The following is a 24579-nucleotide window of genomic DNA, read 5'->3' on the forward strand; positions in this document are numbered from 1 at the left end:
CGACTTCTTCCCAGTAACTGGTTTACCGGGCGCGGCAACTCCCTTGCCGTCCTTCTTGAAGTTCTTCTTACCCTTGCCCTTCTTGAACTTAGTGGTTTTATTCACCATCAACACTTGATGTTCTTTTCTGATCTCCCCTTCCGCTGATTTCAGCATTGAATATACCTCGGGAATGGTCTTTTCCATCCCCTGCATATTGTAGTTCATCACAAAGCTCTTGTAGCTTGGTGGAAGCGACTGGAGGATTCTGTCAATGACCGCGTCATCCGGGAGATTAACTCCCAGCTGAGACAAGCGGTTGTGCAACCCAGACATTCTGAGTATGTGCTCACTAACAGAACTGTTCTCCTCCATTTTACAGCTGAAGAACTTGTCGGAGACATCATATCTCTCGACCCGGGCATGAGCTTGAAAAACCAGTTTCAGCTCCTCGAACATCTCATATGCTCCATGTTTCTCAAAACGCTTTTGGAGACCCGGTTCTAAGCTGTAAAGCATGCCGCACTGAACGAGGGAGTAATCATCAGCACGTGATTGCCAAGCGTTCATAACGTCTTGGTTCTCTGGGATTGGTGCTTCACCTAGCGGTGCTTCTAAGACATAATCTTTCTTGGCTACTATGAGGATGATCCTCAGGTTCCGGACCCAGTCCGTATAGTTGCTGCCATCATCTTTCAGCTTGGTTTTCTCTAGGAACGCGTTGAAATTGAGGACAACGTTGGCCATTTGATCTACAAGACATAGTGTAAAGATTTTAGACTAAGTTCATGATAATTAAGTTCATCTAATCAAATTATTTAATGAACTCCCACTCAGATAGACATCCCTCTCGTCATCTAAGTGAAACATGATCCGAGTTTAACTAGGCCGTGTCCGATCATCACGTGAGACGGACTAGTCAAGATCGGTGAACATCTCCATGTTGATCGTATCTTCTATACGACTCATGCTCGACCTTTCGGTCCTCCGTGTTCCGAGGCCATGTCTGTACATGCTAGGCTCGTCAAGTCAACCTAAGTGTATTGCGTGTGTTCCGAGGCCATGTCTGTACATGCTAGGCTCGTCAACACCCGTTGTATTCGAACGTTAGAATCTATCACACCCGATCATCACGTGGTGCTTCGAAACAACGAACCTTCGCAACGGTGCACAGTTAGGGTGAACACTTTCTTGAAATTATTATAAGGGATCATCTTACTTACTACCGTCGTTCTAAGCAAATAAGATGCAAAAACATGATAAACATCACATGCAATCAAATAGTGACATGATATGGCCAATATCATTATGCTCCTTTGATCTCCATCTTCGGGGCACCATGATCATCTTCGTCACCGGCATGACACCATGATCTCCATCATCATGATCTCCATCATTGTGTCTTCATGAAGTCGTCACGCCAACGATTACTTCTACTTCTATGGCTAACGCGTTTAGCAACAAAGTAAAGTAATTTACATGGCGTTATTCAATGACACGCAGGTCATGCAAAATAATAAAGACAACTCCTATGGCTCCTGCCGGTTGTCATACTCATCGACATGCAAGTCGTGATTCCTATTACAAGAATATGATCAATCTCATACATCACATATATCATTCATCACATCTTCTGGCCATATCACATCACATAGCACTTGCTGCAAAAACAAGTTAGACGTCCTCTAATTGTTGTTGCAAGTTTTTACGTGGTTTGTAGGTTTCTAGCAAGAACGTTTTCTTACCTACGTATGACCACAACGTGATTTGCCAATTTCTATTTACCCTTCATAAGGACCCTTTTCATCGAATCCGTTCCGACTAAAGTAGGAGAGACAGACACCCGCTAGCCACCTTATGCAACTAGTGCATGTCAGTCGGTGGAACCAGTCTCACGTAAGCGTACGTGTAAGGTCGGTCCGGGCCGCTTCATCCTACAATGCCGCCGAAACAAGAAACGACTAGTAGCGGCAAGAAGAATTGGCAAACTCAACGCCCACAACTGCTTTGTGTTCTACTCGTGCATAGTAACTACGCATAGGCCTGGCTCATGATGCCACTGTTGGGAATCGTAGCATAATTTAAAATTTTCCTACGCTCACCAAGATGCATCTATGGAGTCTACTAGCAAAGAAGGGAAAGGAGTGCATCTACATACCCTTGTAGATCGCGAGCGGAAGCATTCCAATGAACGTGGATGACGGAGTCGTACTCGCCGTGATCCAAATCACCAATGACCGAGTGCCGAACGGACGGCACCTCCGCGTTCAACACACGTACGGTGCAGCGACGTCTCCTCCTTCTTGATCCAGCAAGGGGGAAGGAGAGGTTGATGGAGATCCAACAGCACAACGGCGTGGTGGTGGATGTAGCGGGTCTCTGGCAGGGCTTCGCCGAGCTTCTGCGAGAGAGAGAGAGGTGTTGCAGGGGAGGAGGGAGGCGCCCAAGGCTGTTGTGTTGCTGCCCTCCCTCCCCCCCCTTTATATAGGCCCCCTGGGGGGGCGCCGGCCCAGGGAGATGGGATCTCCATGGGGGGGCGGCGGCCAAAGGGGGGGAAGGGGTGCCTTGCCCCCCAAGGAAGGGGAAGCTCTCCCCCCCCCCCTTAGGGTTCCCAACCCTAGGCGCATGGGGGGAGGCCCAAGGGGGGCGCCCCAGCCCACTAAGGGCTGGTTCCCTTCCACTTTCAGCCCACGGGGCCCTCCGGCATAGGTGGCCCCACCCGGTGGACCCCCGGGACCCTTCCGGTGGTCCCGGTACAATACCGGTAACCCCCGAAACTTTCCCGGTGGCCGAAACTGGACTTCCTATATACAATTCTTCACCTCCGGACCATTCCGGAACCTCTCGTGACGTCCGGGATCTCATCCGGGACTCCGAACAACTTTCGGGTTTCCGCATACATATATCTCTACAACCCTAGCGTCACCGAACCTTAAGTGTGTAGACCCTACGGGTTCGGGAGACATGCAGACATGACCGAGACGCCTCTCCGGCCAATAACCAACAGCGGGATCTGGATACCCATGTTGGCTCCCACATGTTCCACGATGATCTCATCGGATGAACCACGGTGTCGAGGATTCAATCAATCCCGTATGCAATTCCCTTTGTCAATCGGTATGTTACTTGCCCGAGATTCGATCGTCGATATCCCAATACCTTGTTCAATCTCGTTACCGGCAAGTCTCTTTACTCGTACCGCAATGCATGATCCCGTGACTAACGCCTTAGTCACATAGAGCTCATTATGATGATGCATTACCGAGTGGGCCCAGAGATACCTCTCCGTCACACGGAGTGACAAATCCCAGTCTCGATCCGTGCCAACCCAACAGACACTTTCGGAGATGCCCGTAGTGCACCTTTATAGTCATCCAGTTACGTTGTGACGTTTGGCACACCCAAAGCACTCCTACGGTATCCGGGAGTTGCACGATCTCATGGTCTAAGGAAAAGATACTTGACATTGGAAAAGCTCTAGCAAACGAAACTACACGATCTTTTATGCTATGCTTAGGATTGGGTCTTGTATGTGATCCCGTTATCAATGACATCCAATGTCCATAGTCAGGAAACCATGACTATCTGTTGATCAACGATCTAGTCAACTAGAGGCTTACTAGGGACACGTTGTGGTCTATGTATTCACACATGTATTACGATTTCCGGACAATACAATTATAGCATGAATAATAGACAATTATCATGAACAAAGAAATATAATAATAACCATTTATTATTGCCTCTAGGGCATATTTCCAACAGGGGGGAGGGGGGACGATGGCCGACGTGCCGCTAGACCTAGAAGTTGGGGGGAGACGATGGCCGCCTCGGGTTGGGGGGAAACTGAAATTTTGGGGGAGAACAGAGAAGAACGAGGGTTTGCAGTTCCACACTATATACTACTCCTACTAGATCATGGTGGCGCGCGTTGCAGCGCCCGCCCTTATTTTTTTAACAACACATCGTGATTCACAGCATGGGTCAAGGAAAAAAAGACGATGCTTATCTCAGTTATTGTCTCCATGTACCATTTAAATAAGAGCACTGTTATGCACACGATACTGGGCAGACGACATGTGCACGACAATGCATCAGTTCCACCCATTCCATGGCAACAGCCGGCAGCAGACCCTTAGATGCTCATCGTGCAATGATCGTGCACATATCCGTCGTCTGCACAGCAGTTCCGTTTAAATAACTCTTAGTCTCATGCATCAAGGGGGCATTCATGGAATAATTTTTACTCCATCGGTCACTCTCTTCTCCAACGCAGTACAGAATATGTACGATGGCGCAGAAGGCCACAACCTGAAGAATCAAACTATCACATTGAAAGGATAACTTATTAGAAAACACTTGGAAGAACGAAGGTAAATGTCACATTATCTATGTCATGCAAAATACTACTCCATGACTACAGAATTTTACATCCATGCAGTGCTTACCTGCAACTGAACTTGCCTGCATGCTTCCTGTCAAACTATTGTCAGAAAGTGTCTCATTAATCTTCTGCATGGCTAGGCTTCAAACTGGATACTTGTGGAAGATTAAGAAATGCTTTAGTTCACCTGCAGAGGCTCGGCTGATATGAAAACTACAACAAAGGTGGGGAGAAGGTCTACCTTGCCCTTGAATTCAGATCAAGATGCACAGTCGGGTGGCGGTACAGCTGCAAGGGCATGGAGGCAGATTAAGGAGGACAGCCAGTGATGGACGCCGACGGCTTGTTGAGCGACCATCACAACCACCAGGGAGAAACGCTGCAAGACACGACATTAAAAAACACCGCGGAGGAACAGTACATCACGGGAGGAGGGCACCGACGCAGAGGACAAGCTTGCCGGCAGGACGGAGTACGACGGCGGCGCATCGCGAATGAGCGAACGAACAGAGAAGCACAGACGGGACGGAGGATGGCAGCGGCGCATCGCGGACGAACGAAAAGAGGGATGAAGGGCTGGGCACCAGAAAACCTTGGAGGACCAGGCCTGTTAACATGTCAACGAAGAAGTGTTTGCACGTTTGACTGACCTGGGCCTTTGATTTTATGGGCCCGATTACGGAGAGAAGCCCGAGCTCATTCTGCGGAGCAGCAGCCCGTGAAACGGCCTGAGTACGTGAACGACCTGGGCGAGCGCGTCAACTGGGGAAATCTTGTGCGTACATAACAGCGATCCGATGGCCAAAAACATCAAATTACTGTAGAGGCTCCTAGCTAGCTGAGTTATACTGTTTAGTAATGCCCTTTCTGAAGCTACATGGTGCAGGGGCATTTTGGGGAAGTGGGAAAATAAGAGGGGATGAAAAATGTAACTCATCTCTCTTGCTCTTACTTCTTCCAAACTGAAATCTGTTTTGACTTGGATATTCTACTCCTTGATTTCGCAACGATTTGTCCTTGAGTCCTTCGTCTCCAGTTGTTGGTTTGGATCTGGCTGATTGAGAATCGTGTGTGTGCTACAGGTTGATTCCTAGGCTAGATGCGGGTGCTATTTTGGGTGTTGTCGAGTCTGTGGTTGCTTCCATCCATGAAGCTCGCGGGCGCTCCGCTGAGGTGATTTCTTCTGAACCCATGGACAGCAGCAGCGCCGAAGACCAGTTCCGATCGGTGGAAGCCAATGTTGCCTCGTACCGCAATGATGAGAGCGAGGTCGTTGGTGACTCAAACGACATGGCTCCTCAAGATACGACCGCTGCAGCTGTACGAGAGGATGGAGATGCACAGGGTGTGGTTTTCAACAACTCAAAAGGCTCTTGCTGGACTCGACGGTAACGAACAGTCACCTTGGCATGGCACATGTTGACGGAGTCAACTCCTGTGCCGCGTACATGAAACTGGAGTGATGCACGCTTGACGGCGACGTGGAGCTGTGCTGCACATGGTGTACGTGAGCCCGCACAGAATATCAAAACGCAAATACGGCCGCTGTACAGCGGACTCTTCTACGAATACAGTCAATATACGGGAGCGTCATGCACGGTTGACGTCGATCGTGACGAGCACGGACGGGGCTGATTCCGGCCTGCAGGTAGCTCGGCCACCAAAGGCCATTTTCGATCTTTCGACCCCAAAAAATGTAACAAATATCCAAATACTTGATGCAAATTCGATTTTGGGCACTGCTTGATGCAAATTCAAAACCATGCTATGATCGGCTTATTGGTTCCCCCATTTCCTATTCCCAAAGTGAGAGTTATATACAATATACATGCATCCACTGACGACCACTGGCTAAAACCTAAAGCTCGTTCGAACTACAATGTTCGTGTGTATATCATCGTGACCACCACAGCTCTGCCACCGAGGAAGTGGTGAGCTTTCCGCCGGCTGCCGGCAATGGCGAAGCACCGGACGATGTGACGGTTGTTATGAACAAGGGGACCCTGTCTCGCTGTTCTTGGTCGTCTGAGGTGAAGAGGTGGTGGCCTCTTCAGGTTCAGTTCTGTCTTTCGACGTCGACACGGACGGCGCCGTCGGAGTTTTCAGTGAGAGCGAGATGCCACTGCTGGCCTTCTGCTGCTCCTCCAGTATCCTTTGCAAGTACTTCGCGTGTTCTTCTATGCGTAGCTGCAACTGCCTTTGCACCTGGCCAAGATTAAGCATGCAGACTGTCAGAAAATCGACAGACTCCAGACAATTTTCTAATATGAACTTCAGAAGTATGTCTGAATTCTGACACATATGACAACAGTGAACTGCATTTCAGAGTTTCAGACTACCTCTAGCTGCTCATGGAGCTGTTTCTGAACCTCCATTTGCATCCGTAGAGCTTCTGCCAAGTTCCTAATAAAACGAGAAGGGAAGAGATGTAAATTTCTAAGGTCATGGTGTTTGCTAAGCATGCACTCCGGTGTAATAATTAAGAGAGCTTACTTGTTTTTGAACGGATCACTTCCACTGCTACCTGATTGTACTTTCTTAACGTCCGAGGAAGCCTTCTTTTCTGCAGACAACAGTATGCATCAAAATTCAGAATCGCAAAAAGCGCCGATACCGATTACTTGTGAGCAATATTTATCTTCTGTAGTTTGTTTACCGTCTTTGATCTCTGGGATATACTTTGCGTGTCGGTACTTCTGTACAACAAAGACAGGCAAACTATGAGTAACAATGAAAAGAAGAAGAGATGTTTGATTTCATTTTCAGTGAAGTGGGGAAATAGCCCTGAAGTAGTACCTGCAAATGACTCTTTACATGATAGATGGTCAGGCCTTCCACTTTCATAAGCTTCAGAACGCCCTTGGGAGTTGCTTCTGTAATAAGAGATGTTGAAGTGAACTGGAGTATTTAGAGTGGAAAACAGAAAATTAAAAATACATTTCGGAAATGAAAGCAGAGCAGCCATCTTACTGTCAGGTCCTTCGAGCTTGTTCACGGCCTCTACAAAACGCTCGTGGAGCTCCAGTGTCCACCTCAATCTTGACTTGTTAGCTGCTGCAGATCCAGAAGATGACCGCGATGAGCTAAGCGGCAGTTTAGCCGGAGACCCTGGATTCTGCAGACTCTGGTTGGAGCAGGATGACACTGGAAGCGACGACATTTGAGGCGGCGGCGTGTCGTATATGTCCTGAACAACAACATATCAGATGAAGAAGAATACTAGGAGTGAGTTTCAGACATGCTGCACAAGTTCAGTGGAGAGCTTTTTACACTCACACTGCAACAAACAAAAATGCACCAAATGGCAATGGACTCACATCTAACTGGGGGCTCTCCTCATTATCGGTGATGGCGATTCCTAGCTGCTCAGACAAGAACTGGAATTCCATCTGCTCGGCCTCGGCGAAAGCAAACGCTTGGTTTTCACCATGGAAGCTGCCATCAGAAGCATCTACAGCAGAAAGATTGAGGAAGTCTTTTATGTCATCTGTCTGTTCAGCTTCGTCATGAACATTGCCTGTGTCACCACTAAGCTGCAGGGAGGAGGTTGATGACTGCCCTGGGAGAACCTGCTGCTCATACTTAGGAGGGTGAGGCAGGAAAGGCAGAGCACCCATTTGCCGGCACGGCGCCGAGTTTGTCGAAGATGACGAGAACAAACTTGTGCAGAACGTTGAAGAGTTTGAGGCCATGGGCTCTGAAAAATTGGGGTGCGAGACATGAGACAATGGGCTTTCAGGATCAGGCTCAGGGCTTCTTCTCTGAAGGTTAAATGGTAGGCTGCTTCTTCCCAGGCTCGACGTTCGGATCAGTTCAGTCTTGATGTCTGATGACTGGCTGGTGGATGACAGATTGTCATCCAACAGCCCAAGGTGGTCCAGTTTAGCATCCAGCAACTTATGAACTGAAGACTGTGCGGATCCACAGGCATAAGAATGCGCTGTTTTGTCCGGCGCGGCGATTGGTTTCACCGCAACAACACCATGGGAGCTCATGCTGCTTCAGTTGATTAGTGAGTGGCCTGATAATACACTGCTGAAGACACAAGAATTGATGACTGTTAGTACTTACCCAAACAAACAGTTCATTCAGAGTATAAATGCAATTCAGAAAATGTATATACTGAAGTTCCTCGCAAAGAAATTTATGTACATGCAGAAGGAGCTTGTTTATGACCACAGAATGCATTTTATGCTTGAGCTACCATTAATTCACACAGTGTCATGACTTCTGGCTAAGTGATATAATGTGTGATGTGGCAAGAGGGTTAGATCTGAATTAGTGGTGATTAGCACCGGTACTGCACACAGCACACACAGCACAGGTGCCAAATTCAGAGCATTAGGAGGTCAAGTGAAGAAGAAGAAAAACAATAGCAGGCAGTTCGACATGATTTAAAGACAAATTGCTGTTGTTTACCACAGCTCGTGAAAAATCGTGTCTACGCACAGGAAATGAGAGAGGATAAACAGGAACGAAAACCTGAAAGAGGACAAAGAGGCACATCGACCGGAAATGGGAAAAACAAAAGGCAAACCAAATCAGGAAGCGAGCTTTATTTCCCCTTTCAAATCACATATTCCAGCACTAACCAACAGAAAAGTTCAGCCGAAAAAACACTGAAAGCATGGTTAAATCTCGCCAGAACAACGCAAAGAACCATGGCTCCGACTGTAGATTAGAGCCGAGGAACCAAGGAGATAAAATGCATGAGGGATCTGTGTAACATCGGGCAGCCTCACCTGGATAGCCAGAGAAGAAGATGGACTGTAGGGCGAGGAGGAGATTCAGAATCTGCGAGATGGGTTGTACGGGCTAATCTGGATGCTAATCTGCCTATCTCTAGCTCTCCTCTCTTCTCTTCTCTTATCCAACAGCAGCTCCCCTCTCCCTAGAGAGAGAGAGAGAGGGAGAGTCAGAGAGGCCTAAGAAAAAGTCCTATCTATCTCTCTCCCTGCAAATCATTGGTGCTTGGTGACTATACTGCACATTTTCTTGTACTACTCCAACTCTATTATGGTTGGCTGCTTTGCTTCGGTCTCTCAGATGCCCTGTTTAAATTTCCAGATTGCCTATTAACTGTGTAGCCTTCCTTGTCCTATTTTTTGTGTAATGTGTTTTTATTATTCCTGATTTTCTGTCGATGTTACTAGCTAAAGTACGATCCCCGTCAGCGCATTCCTTTTCTTCTTTTAGCCTTCGGGAAGTTTGGAGCGGGGCTGCATCAGAGGTCAGTTCTTACAACAAAACGCCAGCAACCATTTCTGGTACTACCTCCGTCCTGGTTTATTAGTCCTTATTGTAATTTGTGCTAAATTTTGATCAAAGTTTTAACTGATAAAATGTTAATGCATGTCAACAAAAATTATATTGTTGGATTCGTATTTGAACATAGTTTTTAATAATATAATTTTTACTGACGTGCATGAACATTTTGTTAGTTAAATTTATGGTCAAAATTTGGCACGGATTACAATAAAAACCAATAAACCAGGACGAAGGACGAAGGTAGTATTCTTCTTCCGGGTGGTGTAAACCAGGCCATTTTTGGCTGGGGTTTCAGGTTTGGTGTGTGTCAATGCGACCATGGCTGTCCAATGCTAGTACTACTAATTATATGTGTTGCTATCCTGAAATAATGCTCGGCAACATACTTGTTATAAAACATTGGTAACTGGTGGGTGCAACCAATTATATAGTACAAAAATGGGAGATTGTTAAGAGTAAAAGGCATCGCATATTGTCAAGAGCAAGATGGATGGAGCAAGCGACCACGACTTCAAATTAAACTAGTCCTGGTAGTGTGTCTGACATAAGCATAGGGCTAATCAACCAACGACAGTAGAAAAAGTGTGAGATGCATGGAATCTGGGGCAACCTCTGATGCAATCGAGAGGGCAAGCGACATTGGCCACCGAGGAATCGGATTATATTACCAAAACAAACACAATGAGTGCTCCGGAAGAATCATGGTTAGCAGCTCGGCCCGGCGGGGCCCGGCTGTCATGCACAAGCCATGGCTGAAATAAATGATGGGACAGGAGGGTGGTGTGTGAGTGCAATGTGGTTCGAAAACGATGGCCATTTTGTTTAGTTTCATTCAGTGGTTAGTGCGACACATCTTGGAAAATGTAGAGTGGATAATAAGAGGGGCCGATCGGTGTTAGTTAAGGAGTAGATTAAGTGGCAAGTGGCAACTAGGTTTGTGTAGGCCTAGGATGATCCCGAGGTGCTTGGTGAGGGAAGCAAAGCGGACAAATCAAGCTAAACATGTAGTCAAAAATCCCATCATTTTTGTCTGTATGAGAAAATGGGAATGCTAATTGATCTTATAATTAGTAACTGCAACTTGTGTGAGCTCAGCCGTGACTGTGACTCTGTGAGTGTGGTCTTGTTGGATCAATAATTGTAACGTGGTCAAGTGGCCACTCAAAACAAACAGAGGGGGGCTAATTGGTTAGTAGTAGTTTTTTTTTTTTTTTTGATAAATAAAATAGGGCTAGTTTTGTTGGGTACGCCCTGAGATCTTCGTGTGGTCTGCCTCTAGGCTCCAGGAGAAACTAGTTTTGATTTTAGCTTCTTCATTTTCAAATTTTAGATCCCATCTTAGAGACCAACTCATGGACATAACACTACTTGCAAGCAACACACTCTAATCTAATTAATCACCATCGATCGATCGTGGTGTGGGTGCTCCAATCATCACTCCATTTTGAATGGATTTGTCAGCACTGTACTGTGCACCCACTTGGAACGACAGAAAATATGAGAAAGCAGCTGCACGTATGGTGTCCTAGGCACCCACTTGATTAACTTAGCGGCTCGTCCTTGTAGCCACAGCTAGGATTGGCCGATGCAGATCCACAAACGACAAGAGGTTGTAGTGAATTTACGTGGTTGCCCTTTCTTTTTAATCAAAAGAAAGACTAAGCTGGGTTTTCTTTTCTTTTGGACTGTGGTGGACCTAGAAGGAATGCGACCTCTCGCCGTCGTAAACCTTGCATTACATGTTCATGTTTATCTTAACAGAGTGTTTGTGTTAAGTTGGAGCATATGAAGTTTGTTGTCCAGAATGTACTCCCTCCATCGTAGATATATTTGGTTTTTTTGCCAAATATCCTAGAAATATTTGTATATGGATAAATCTAAGATAAGAGCAACTCCAACACGCCGATCCATTTCGTCCTCGCATGTCCGTTTGAGTCAAAACGGACACAAAAATCGGCCCAACGCATCAACCCAAGCGGACGCGCGTCCGCTTTCCGTCCGCCTGGTGACCCATTCATGGCCCAAATTTGGGCCTCAATTGCGTCGGCGCGGACACAAAGCATACGCGCGCGACGCGCGCCTACTCCTCCCCTGGCCCACTAGTCGGTGGCACAGCGACCATCATTCCCTCCACTTTTCTAAAACACTCCCGCCCGCACGCGCTTCCGGTCGCTCGCCATGGACGCCGTCGCCGCCGGCCTCGCCTCCTGCGCCTCGTTCGGCCTCACCTTCATCGCCTCCGCCAAAAGGCAAGCCCCGTGCGCCCCGCAAGACCGCGGCGCCGCCCAAGAAAAAGCAGCTGACGCCCGAGGAGCGGGGCATGCAGTCGACCAAGAGCAAGGGCCAGAGGCACGCGCAGGACACAAAGATCAAAGCAGCGGCCGTCGCCGCCCTCTCTGCCGCCGCATAGCAGGAGGAAACCAATGCCCGAGTCGCTGCGGCAACGAGGGAGACCATGCTCTACCTAGGGTTAAACCCTGGCCAGCACGGGCTCGTCAGCGCCACTGTGGCTGCGGCCAGCACCGGCTCGTCGGCATTTCCTCGGATGGTGCTGCCAGAGTCGCCGCGCGTGTCTGCCACGCAGCCAATTCCTGCCTTCCATGTCTATCCGCAAGCCTCCCGCTTCTCCGGGGAATACTCACCGGAGGTGAGCGTGGTGGCACCGGCCACGCCCGCGCCCGCGCCCATGGCCGGCCATCGACCTCAACACCACGCCGGTGGCCGGTGCATCATCCTCCGGAGGGGCAAGGAAACGCCGCGGGAGATACCAGCCGACATGCTTCCCGGCGCTTGCAACCTGTTCGACAGAATGCCGGTGGCGGGTGACGACGAAACGGCCAACCCTTTCATCATCGAGAAGGAGGACAAGCGTGATGCGGCGTCGATTGCCTTGCATGCCACTTTGGAGGGCATGATGACCAAGAAGGACACAAATGACGAGAAGTGTCGGCAAGACAAGGAAGAGCAAATAAATGCCTTCATGAAGATCCAAAGGAGGAGGCTTGAGCTCGAAGCGGAAAAGCAAGGCAAGATGCTTGAGATGGAGGCGGAGAAGCAAGTCAAGATGCTCGAGATCGAGGCCGCCAATGCCAAGACCAAGGCAAAAGAAGTGTCGCTCGCTAGCATGATGACGGGAGTGAAGATCATGAAGGTGGACTTGAACACCGTGTCACCGAGGAAGAGGCTATGGTTCGAGAAGATGCAGGCCGACATGCTCAAGTTCGACGACGAGTGATCTATGACGGAGAGCGCCATCCTTTTTTTTATGCCGGCAAGTGTGCTGGCATGACCACGGCCGAGATGGCGTGGTCGAACTCCCGCCCATTTTCTATGTGCTGACATGTGTGCCGGCCGCTAGCAAGTGCGATAGCATGAACTACGTAGTGTTTTTTTTTTGAGGCTGGCATTGTATGCCGGCCGCTGGCATGGCACCGGCATGAACTCTGAGACGATGGCATAGCCGCCGGCAACGATTTACGGCCGTGGACCTTTTAAATTTTATGCGTGGACATGAAATGGGTCACGCGCGTTGGGCACGCATCCGTTTGAGTCTGGCGCCTTGAAGTTGCTCTAAATAATTTAAGACGGAGGTAATAAAAAAAATGCAAGAACGGCACATGAATCTTCTTGAGCCCTGCAGGCTCTTTTGTGCACTGTCTGCCAGCGTACTAGCACTTCTGTACCGGTGAACAAGCTAGGCTCTAGGCTGTGTCGTCGTGCGTGCAGTGAAAAAAAAAAGGCGTGCGACTTTCTACTTGAGATGATGAAGCCCGGCGGCTCGATCGTTTGGGTGGAAGAAGTCCGTCTCGGATATGTTGGAAAGGGACAAGAAGATGCGCGCGCGCATTCTTTTTCACGCCGCTGCGTGCGATGACGTTTTGATCCGTCCCTTTTGTTTCGACTATTCTGCTCAGCTTGCCTTTCCTTTGAAAAGACTCGCCATCGCCATCGATGTAGTAGCCGCAACTTGCTTACAGAAGTGTGTTAAAAAAATAACTTGCTTACAAAAGTATGATCGTTCAGTAACTTTTGTTCACCATCTTAATGTTCTCTAGCTCATTTTATGACGTTTTAATATGGAAACTCACAAGGACAAATCTCCACCCAACGTGTGACTCTCTTTTTTTTCCCATAGTTTTCCAGAGCATGCAAGACGGGATTTCTTGCTATGTTTCAGAAGAGGAGATCATACATGCAGAATTGCCTTGCCGTAGTACAAGCACACAGTCTACTGTCTACAGATCTTAACCACTGCCTACTAGAGTATTTTTGTCATCTGGCGAGAGGTGAACGCATCTGTCGCTGTACTATTATCGCCGTCTTCTCCTCCTCTCGACGTCAGGCCTTTTGGGTGTCAGTCTCCGCCCGCTGGACAGCCCGGGAGCGGATGGAATATGCGGCGGCATAAAAAGAGCATACGCGCGCAGTTCACGTCGAGATCTGAGACGGTCGCGGTGGAGTGAACCACGAGATGTCAAAACAGCGCCGTCTCCGATCGATCTGGCTGGCGTAGGGCCGTGGAGGAAGGAAGCGAATCTGTTCGCGTCCGTAATGGCGGGTGCCCATCACATGTCGTCATGAAAACCCGGTAAAAAACGAGTAACGCACGTACTGTATTTGGGTCGATTGTCTCGTGGCTGATGCCGCTGACATGGCCGCCGCTCAGCCACCAGCTGCGAATCGACCGGGTTCAGGTGCGTCTAGGGCTCTAGGTAAAGATCTCGACCGTGGCAATTCGCAGCCAGCACGCTATGTACATGATTGGCGGTAAAACGCATGGAGTTTCCCGATATATTTGTGCTGCATTTCCAGCCTGCTGCCTGTAACACCGCTCCAAGCAAGGTCTGGCGATGAACGAACCCAAAGCACCATTTGGCTGCTGTGAGGGCCAACCACATGTGTTTTTGCCAAACTGCTACGGAATCTCTAAGCCTCCACCGCTGATTGTTCATGTACTCGATATTATGAAATTCGTGAATTGGACGCCGGGAGGAGAGGGTATATCCAGCAGCATCCACGGCCCCCAATCATACGATTTCTTCGGTCCTCCCGCGCGCTCGGCTATTGCACCACTACATAATTTGCAGGGTCCATGGAGGCCCGGAGGGTGGGCCTGGCAGGCCCATCCAAACCAACCGAGCAGAGCGCGGGTCGCTTTCCCCCAAAAGCGAGGCCGCGGAACCGGAGCACTCGGCGACAAGATCGCTACCGGTGGGCGGGCCACCGGCGGCAATTGCCAGCCGCTGCGCGCACACGTCTCTGTCCGCCCAAAGACAGAGCGCACAGCCCCGACCGAGTCATCAAGGCTCCTGGCCTCTCTGAAGCGTTGGGTGCGTCCTCTCCGATGATGCTATGAAAACAAGAGAGCGAGAAAAGGCCAAGGCCGCGTGCGACTCCGCGGCTCGTCCCGTTGCCCCCCGTGGCCATGGTGCCCGCCTCGTCCGTAGCGACGGCAGTCGGAGTCACCGCTCACCACGGCACCGCTGCGGACACGACGGCCCGGTTCGCTCTCGCTCTGCTTTCCCCCATCGGCGCTGCTATACACACGACAACCCAGCAGCCGACTCATGGACGATCCCATGTGGCAGCTCCAACCGCGTCCGTGCATGCAGGAGGCGATTGGTTTTTTTTTTTAGCTGATGCGTTGAGAACGCATCGTTCGCAGATCGTTCATGCTGTATCGTGTGTGAAGCAATTCCGTTCCCCCATCGGACAGAGGAGGAGGAGGGGCCCTCGATCACGTGGGGAGGCCGGGAGGGGCGTCAGCGTACGGAGCCACGGAGTGCTACTGGCACAACGCAACAACAGAGCTCGTTCGTCGGGCCGCGGCTCGCAGCGATGGCCCCCGCCGCGACGGCGACGGGCAGGGCGACGCGAGCCGGTCGTTCTCCGCCGGGCCCCGCTGCTCTGCTCCGCTCTGCCCTGTGCTGACCACGACGCGGGAAGCGGGGAAATAAACTACGGCGACGTGTTTTTGGTGCGTTTGCGCTAGCTGATGGTGCTGAGTGATGAACGACCAACTTGCCATTTCTTTGCGGGTTTGCTTACTGCTGCCTGATTCCTCCCATTGTCCCTGGAACAGTGGGCATGATGCATGTAGTGCGGCCAAAAAGCATCTGTCATCGTCCATGTAATTATCATCACGATGATATTTTGGGCCCTTCGTCCGATCCTGGCTATAGTTACATTTTTTTTGTTTGAATTGAAATTGGTCTTTAGTGGATGTGGAGCCACGGTGCAGGAATAGGTCTATTTTTTCTTTCTGAAAATCAAAAGCATAGGACGCAACTATTTTTTAGGGTGACTAGGGATTTCATTAAATTATTGGTGTCTGCAATACAAATGATGTCAGGCACTACCCCTAGCCTCAAGTGGCGCCCAGTTACAAGAGTTGAAGATGCTTTAGCTAAATCATGGGCTTCACAATTAGACTCTTGAGGCTCGAACCGAAAACAAACTTCATCAAACTCCTTCATCCGACGATGTATATCATTGAGCACCGACGCATAGACCGAAACTGCACCTTTGTTGATGTTTGTGAATTGTGACAACCTCAAGGCAGTCAAATGCAATCACTGACACATATAATAATCATCAAAAATTGCATTTATTTGTTTGATACAGTATGAGGTTAGTCATCAGTGGGTATAATGGAGCCACGATGCAGGAATACATCTATGTTTCTTTCTTCTTGTGATGATGATGAAACTCGGCATTTGGGATACATCCAAACTCCCAGATGCCAATATATCTGTTTTTCGCTTGCCAATACGAATGGTGTGATTTATGGGCCGCATAAGCAAACCTGCTGAGATCCATGGTCCATGGGCTTGGCTTCCTGAGTACAAACAGAAGAACTCAGGTTACGAAAATAAAAGGAATACACATCATGCTGGGACCTTCTATATGACGCATTCTGCGTCGAAGATGAGCTCGACGCACACAGGCGACGCATGACTGGGCCGGCCCATCGATGCGTTTTCTGTTTCCTGTATCGCGCGCGACCTAAAAAACAAAAACAAGTATGCTACACTGGGATTTGATACCAAGATCTCGCTCACAATAGAGCGTAGACCACGACCAGCTTGCCACTACACCACAAAGCTACTACTCAAAGTTGCGGCGCGAAAATCTATAACAACAGACGGCTGGGTTGAGTTTTGGAAAAAACAATTTAGACACATTTCTTCAAAGTTTTGAAGAATTTGAAATGTCGCGTATATTTTTGATATTCCAAGATTTTTTTCTGAAGAAAATGTGAATTTTTTTTGTAATCCGAATTTAGAAAAAACATGAACCTTTTTTTGCAAAACCTAACAATTTTTCAAAACGTGAACAATTTTGGAAAAACTGAAATTTTTCTCACATTCTGAGATTCCTGAACATTTTTTGAAACACGAGCATTTTTCTGAAATTGTGAACAAGTTTTGGAAATGAGATCATATTTGGAAATTCATGTACATTTTCCAAAACATAAACATTATATGAATGACATTCTGAAAATATTTTGAAAAACGGACATTTTTTGAAATTCCTGAAATTTTTTCAAAACATGAACATAATTTTTTTTAAATGGGAATATTTTTTTGGAATTACTGAACTTTTTTAAAACACGAACATTTTTTTTATATTGTGAACAAAATTTAATAACAGGAACATTTTTTGAAATTCCTAAAAGACTTTTTGAAACATGATTTTTTTTGAAAATTTGAACAAATATTGAAAACGGGAACATTTTTGGAAATTTAAGGACATTTTTTTAATTGGTACCAAATTTTGAAAATGAGAACATGTTATAAAATTCCGAATAGACATTTTCAAATTCTCAAACAAAAGAAACATCAAAAAGAAAAAGAAAAACGAAAGAGCAAAGAAAAGAAAAGAAAATAGAAAAAGAAAAGAAAAAATTAAAACAGAAAAAGAAAAGAAACAAAGAGGGGAAAAAAGGGAAATAGAAAAACCGATTCAAGAATCTCCTAGAAGGTTCCGAAAACCAAAAGAACTGGCTGGGAACCACCTAGAAGATTACCAAAACCGGATTCGCTCAAACATTTGAACGGGCTGGCCCATCCGAACGCACGTCGATCTGCCTTGTGCGTCGCCTCGACTACTTGCCGCAACGAGCGGCAAACAGGATTTCCGCATCATGCTGGCAGGGGAGCTCCTATCTGCCGATTTTTGCGACAAATTGCCAGCCGCACGCACAGGCGGATATCCGACTGGGCCGGCGCAAGCTAGCGACTATAGCGCGAGCCTATACAACTCAAAAAATAGTCGCGTTCTGTAGGGATGAAACGCAGGAGCTCCAGTTCCAAAAGACAAGCTATTACCACTTGAGCTAACGGACATATTTGAATACTGAGGTGTGCGAAACTATTAAAAACCAAAACCATCACAGATCCGAGTTTTTCTTTTGAAATTTCGAATGCAAAACATTTGTTTGAAAAAAAAGGGGATGTCTTATGAAATGCGAACACATTTAAATTTGTGAACAATTTTTTAAAAAAAATCAAACATTTTTTAAAAAGGGAACATTTTTTGAAAATACTGAACAATTTTCGGAAATTCTGGGAAAAAATGAATATGCGAACATTTTTTCAGAAGGGAAAAGTTTCTTAAAATTCCAAAACGTGGAAAACACGAACATTTTTTGAAACTCCGGAAACAAAATTATCAAATACAAACATTTTTTAAAAACAGGAAAGTTTTTGAAATTAAAAAAAATTGGAACGCAAATTTTTTTGAAACTCTGGAACAAAATTTGAAAACACGAACATTTTTTGAAATATGCACACAATTATTGAAGCATGAACATTTTTTGAAATTCCCAAAATAAAATTTAAAGCATGAACAATTTTTTTAAATTGAATTCAGGAATAGTTTATGAAATTCCGGAACAATTTTATGATTCCGTGAACAGTTTCTGCGATTTGGTTATATTTTTTGAAATTTGTAAAAAAAAAAGAGTCCAATGAATATTATTAAATTCCAGGATATTTTTTAAAATTCGTTTATTCTTCGAATTCAGGAATATTTTTTGAAATTCGGAATATTTAGAATTTGTGAATATTTTTAGAAACACTAGACATGTTTGAAATTCATGAACATTTTCTGAAATACAAAACTTATTTTAAAAATCCACGATCTTTTTAAAATTTGTAATTTTTTAAGAAAATTGAAAGATTTTAAAATTCATGAACATTATTTCTTGTCATAATTTATCCTAATTTAATGATATATTTCACAATAGGATGCAGTTTTAAGAGCAACTCCAATGGGGCGACCCATTTCGTCTTGATGGCGTTCATTTGGATCGGCGCGGACACAAAAGTCGGCCTAACGCGCCCCAAACGGACGCGCGTCCGCCTCCCTACCCATTCCCGGCCCATTTTTGAGCCGGATTTGCGTCGGCGCGGACACGAGATGGATGCGCGCGCGCGCCTACTCCTCTCCCCAGGCCCACCGGTCGGTGGCAGCCACCACAATTTTCCCCCAAAAATCCTCCCGCCCACGCGCTCCCGCCCCGCACCCCGCCATGGAGGACGCCATCGACCTCGACACCGCCGCCGGCCTCGCCTCCCTCGCCTCGTCCGGCGCCCCCGCCCCCGCCGGGAAAGGCAAGCCTCGTGCCCCGCGCAAGACCTTTGCCGCAGCCAATCCAAAGAAGCCACTGACGCCCGCACATCGGGCAAAGGGAGTCGGCCAAGAGGAAGGACCGGAGGCACGCCGTGGACGCGAGAGATGAGGCCGCCGCACAGGCCGCCGTCGCCGCCGCCGCGCAGCAGGAGGTCACCAACGCTCTACATGCTAGGGTTAAACCCTGGCCAGCACGGCCTCCTCAACGCCCCCGTCGCCGCTGCCAGCACCGGCTCATCGGCGTTTCCTCGGATGATTCTGCCCGACTCGCCCCGCGCGTCGGCTTGCAACCCGGTGCCCGGCTTCCACGTGTACCCGCTCTTGAGAGCATCAAAGCCCGCCCCGTGAGCGGCATCGGCATGCAAGACATGGTATGCTAGCAAGCCGCCCTCTTTTGTGTCATCAAGTTCATGCTTGCGTGTTCATTTGCATATCATTTGCCCATATGCTTGCATGGAAACATTTTGTAGGCATTTCAAGCTTTGGAGGCATTCAATGTTCAACACAACGGCAAGTGCTTCAACCTCTTCCATTGCTTTCGGGTCATCAAGGACGAGGAGAAGTTCAAGGCGCAATATGCCGCCCTCAAGTCGCGTGGGGGAAGAAAGCCGTGGAGGAGGTTGGGGAGGGCGAGCCGGCACGGCCGCGAGGGAAGACCAACTCCAAGAAGGAGGACAAGCGGGATGCGGCATCCAACGCCTTGATCGCAAGCATGGAGCGCATGATGAACAAGAAGGACTCAAGGGAGGAGGAGTGCCGGCGTTTCAAAGCAATGGACGCTTTCATGGAGATCCAAAGGAGGAGGCTTGAGATGGACACGGAGAAGCAAGCTAAGATGTTTGAGCTCAAGGCGGAGAAGCAAGCCAAGATGCTAGAGATCGAGGCCGCCAATGCCAAGACCATGGCCAAAGAAGTGGCTCTCGCGAGCATGATGACCGGGGTGGAGATCATGAAGGTGGATCTCAACACCGTGTCGCCAAGGAAGAGGCCGTGGTTCGAGAAGATGCAGGCCGACATGCTCAAATTCGACGACGAGTGATCTATGGCGGCGAGCGCCGTCTTTTTTTATGTCGACGGGTGTGCTGGCATGACCACGGGGGCCGCGATGGCGTGGTCGAACTCTCAAGTCCCAACCTTTTTTGTGTGCTGGCATGTGTGCCAGCCGGCTGGCGAGTGCGCCAGCATGAACTGTGGTGATATTTTCTAAAGCCGGCATTGTATGCCGGGTTGGCATGGTGCCGGCATGATGAGACATGGCCGCTGGCATGATCGGCCGCGAGCCTTTTTTTTTAAAGTTGATGCGGACATGAAATGGGTCGGCGCGTTGGGCGCACTGCCGATCCAAATGCAAAATTGGGCGGACACCGGGCGGACGGTCGACCCAAACGGACAAAAAACAGACAAATGTGCCGTCCGTTTGGGTTGGCCCGTTGGAGTTGCTCTAATGTCTTTTCTCTCTTTAATTACAGAAAATACAAAGAGAGGGGGATTGCCGAGCAGATGACCAAGCGGTTTGATGCCCCCTAAATAATCCCCGATGCTTTCTCCTAGAATAGGGGGAGATCGGCCTTCTGATATGTACGTAGCTCCACCCATGGTTTGATGTCCATGGCTTGCCCGTTGTTTCATGCATGTATTTGTATGGGCTTGACAAGTAGAAGAAGCTCTACCTTCTCAAAGTCGCTAGCGCTCCCGTGCGGAGCCAGGTTTCCCGAGGTGGTTGTGCTGGAAGAGTTACTTTGATATATTGGCCCTAGTCTCTATCTGTGTTCTAGGGCGGTGCGTATTCCATCGTTCAATGGTGCGGCGTCTCCCGAGCCAGGCCGAGAAGCTGGGGGCTCCTTCTGGCGATGGAACAGGATGACGTTAGTCTGCTGGGCCCATGCGATATGATGACATTGATATAGCCACCTATGTTGGTTGATCTCCTTCTCGAGCTGGCTCTATTCATATCATTGGTCCTTCGAGCATGTCTAAGGGCTCTAGTGTCTCGCTTTTTTTACTTTTTGAGCTTTTGTGGATGCTCCTGGGCACCCCTATATCTTGCTAGAATTCTTTCTTTTGCTTTGTACAATTGTGTTGTGTTGTACTGCTTGTTGTGTTATAAGGGCTTCACTAATTTAAAGCCATGCGCCAACCACTTCAAAAAAGAAAGGAAGAAAAGTGTCGCACCAAGTGTAGTATTGCCAATGATTATTAGGGCACAGATCCATTTCCAGCACCACCCCAATTAATCTCCAGACCACTCAAGCAACATGGCATGTAAAAAAGCAGGTGTTGGGATGTCTCAACCCCCCTACAAAAGGAGCAGCATGGGTTACCAGGCCATCTTTGTTGTTTCATAACTTACCTAGTGAGCACAACATTTTGGAATAACTGCCATAAGAAAATTTGGATTTTAAGAGTCAACTTTAGCCTTCCAAATCCATTTAAATTACATCCACTGAAGTTCATGAAAACATAGATTTAATAAGCTACTACACCCATACCAAAATATAAGACGCCTTATAGGCTACCAAAACCGCATATATTTTTTACCCTACAAAAAGAAGTGTTATATATATTTTTTAGAACACGATGCAGACGCAGACGCTCATATATACGAGCATACACTCATCCTTATACACACACACGTAGACCCTACCCCTATCACATCCGAGAGACTAAGCCGACATATCGTCTTGAGTTTGACGAAGTCAGCACAGGTGCCTCGTAGTCGATGAAAACGTCTCCTCCTATTGAACGCACATCGCTAAAAATTCTGAAATAAATCTAGAAATAATGCGAGCATCAGGACTTAAACCCTTATGAGTTGGGATACCATTGTCCTCCTAACCATCCAACCATGGGTTGGTTGGCAAAACATTTTGATGCATATGTAATATTTTCTAACATTCCCTACGTAAGCTAGTGCCGTACACTTGTAAAGCGTGTTCGGTTAACACAAAGGACATGGAAAAACAAGCTGAGCAGCCAAAGAACAACTTCTTTTGCTTTTTTTTTCCCAAGAGGACGCAAATTACGTATCAAACTTTATAAAAAAAAAGAAATTAAGTACAGTATAAAATAAGTACAACTCATTGCGAACAACGAGTATAGCGTACACTCCACATCCGGCTAGCCAAAGATAGCCACCACGACAAAACAACTACAACGCAAAAGAGCTTGGCAGGAGCTACGGTTGTTCGGAGATGACCGGCATAGGTTGAGATATGGTTTTTCTGTTCTTATTTTTTGATGAGGGTTAACAACTTGTCTTGCTGGTTGTTCCGTTAACTATTGGTTTTACATTTGTCCATCCGAATTTCATGACGGCACTAAAGGCAGTATGTACGCTCAATCGAAAGCCCCCGTTTCGCCATACGCATCGGTGGGTGCAATGCAAGCAGGCAGGTTGTACACGGAGCCGAGGTCGCCGGACGTCGGCGAGGTACATATTTGCGGGCCGCCGTGTCCTCCGTTTCAGATGGTTTTCGAGCCTTTCCGTTTCATATCTCCTTCCTTTCCTTTCTGGCCCGATCCGCTTCCAGGGTGTTCGTCCCGGACACGTACAAGGAAAGGAAAGGCGACGTGATAAATATGGCCCTCGTTGTCCTCGCCGTCGATAATTCCTTTGGCCGTGGACGGACAGATCGATACGCCGACGTGACTTGCACGACCAGATCAAGCTTGCGAGACAGCCGATAGATCCATGGACGACAACATGCTCGCTGGCCTGCTGGCGGGCGCCGGCCTCCCCGCGCGGCCGCCGGGCGGCGACACGCCGCTCCCCGACTCGTCGGAGCAGATCTACATCGCCCCCGTCGCGCTCCTCAAGATGCTCAAGCACGGTACGCAGCCAACTAATCGACGACCAATCTTAAATTAATTGCATTGATCTGATATGATCTGATCTATGGATGGTTGCAGCGCGCGCCGGGGTGCCGATGGAGGTGATGGGGCTGATGCTGGGGGAGTTCGTGGACGAGTACACGGTGACGGTGGTGGACGTGTTCGCGATGCCGCAGAGCGGCACGGGCGTGAGCGTGGAGTCCGTGGACCACGCCTTCCAGACCAACATGATGGACATGCTGCGGCAGACGGGGCGGCCGGAGATGGTGGTGGGCTGGTACCACTCCCACCCGGGCTTCGGCTGCTGGCTCTCGGGCACCGACGTCCAGACGCAGCTGAGCTTCGAGCAGCTCAACCCGCGCGCCGTCGCCGTCGTGCTCGACCCCATCCAGAGCGTCAGGGGCAAGGTGGTCATGGACGCCTTCCGCCTCATCAACCCGGCGGCGATGCTCACGGGGCACGAGCCGCGCCAGACCACCTCCAACGTCGGCGGCACCGTGCGCCCCTCCCTCGAGGCGCGCGTCCACGGCCTCGGCGTGCACTACTACTCGCTCGCCATCGGGCACCGGCAGAACGAGGTCGAGGAGCGCATGCTCGCCTGCCTCAACCGCAAGCGCTGGTCCGACGGTCTTGTCCTGCAGAGGTTCGACGACGACGAGAACGCCGGCGCCGTGAGCGGGATCCGGGACCTCGCGGTGCAGTACGACGCGCAGGTCAGGGAGGAGGACGTGACGCCGCCGGAGAGGCTGGCCGTGGTGAGGGCGGGCAGGCCGGACGCCAAGAAGCAGCTTGGGGAGAGAGCCGAGGCCGCCATGTCGGGCAACATCGTGCAGACGCTGGGCATGATGCTCGACACGGTCACCTTCTAGGGAGTATGTGGCTTGGGTTTCATCGGTTCAGCACTATAATTGATACTCCTACTTCTGATTGTGCCAGTTTCATAGTTGGATGATGTTCGTTTGTCTACAGTGATCGCTTTTTGCAAGGAGCAGATGCTGCCGAAGAGATATTGACGATCGACTCTGCTCTTTTCAAAAAAAAAACTGACTTGCTCTTCGGTTCTTCTGAATAACATATCTAGTATGTTTTAAGTTGACGGGTTAGCATTACTATAATAATGATGGTTGTATGCATCGCTCGATCCAAAGGCCGCGGGTCATCCTTCTTTTCGAAAAAATATTATGAACTACATACGGACTAAATGAGTGAACAAGGACACTAAAATGTGTCTATGTGCATCCAAATCAGAAAAACATTATAACATCTTCTAATTGTGATGAAGAGAATACACCGATGGAGCTCGGCAATGGTCAGATGGGATATAAGATCACAACTGATTGAACGACCAAACACACTCAAAAGTGGGCGATGATTTTCAGTTCTTGAAAGTCATAGCAAGGATGTGGGGAATCCCTAGGGCAATGCTCCTACTAGGAGCCTGACTTGGGAATGTAAATTCCTTGGCTGGAACAAAATCTTGT

General features: G+C 48.5%; 2 protein-coding genes across 3 annotated transcripts; one reads left to right on the forward strand and one right to left on the reverse strand.

Moving 5' to 3' along the window:
- Positions 1–6060: 6060 nt before the first annotated feature.
- On the reverse strand, positions 6061–9412 carry LOC123166771 (protein PHOSPHATE STARVATION RESPONSE 3). Of its 2 annotated transcripts, none has more exons than XM_044584569.1 (8): positions 9106–9412; positions 7681–8398; positions 7334–7550; positions 7160–7236; positions 7020–7059; positions 6857–6926; positions 6703–6766; positions 6061–6568 (listed from the first exon to the last, which is right to left on the reverse strand). In XM_044584569.1, exons 2-8 carry the CDS (start codon positions 8356–8358, stop codon positions 6350–6352), a joined length of 1365 nt encoding a protein of 454 aa, XP_044440504.1. In that variant the 5' UTR covers positions 8359–8398; positions 9106–9412; the 3' UTR covers positions 6061–6349. The 2 variants fall into 2 exon arrangements, with proteins under 2 accessions (XP_044440504.1, XP_044440505.1); XM_044584570.1 differs by having other exon boundaries at positions 7681–8395; positions 9106–9390.
- Positions 9413–22592: 13180 nt separating this feature from the next.
- Positions 22593–24064, forward strand: LOC123167705 (26S proteasome non-ATPase regulatory subunit 14 homolog). Its single transcript, XM_044585561.1, has 2 exons — positions 22593–23097; positions 23177–24064. The coding sequence occupies exons 1-2, from the start codon at positions 22959–22961 to the stop codon at positions 23965–23967; spliced, it is 930 nt and encodes a 309-aa protein (XP_044441496.1). The 5' UTR covers positions 22593–22958; the 3' UTR covers positions 23968–24064.
- Positions 24065–24579: the final 515 nt, after the last annotated feature.

Source organism: Triticum aestivum, chromosome 7D, assembly GCF_018294505.1.
Source record: "Triticum aestivum cultivar Chinese Spring chromosome 7D, IWGSC CS RefSeq v2.1, whole genome shotgun sequence".
Classification (NCBI taxonomy): domain Eukaryota; kingdom Viridiplantae; phylum Streptophyta; class Magnoliopsida; order Poales; family Poaceae; genus Triticum; species Triticum aestivum.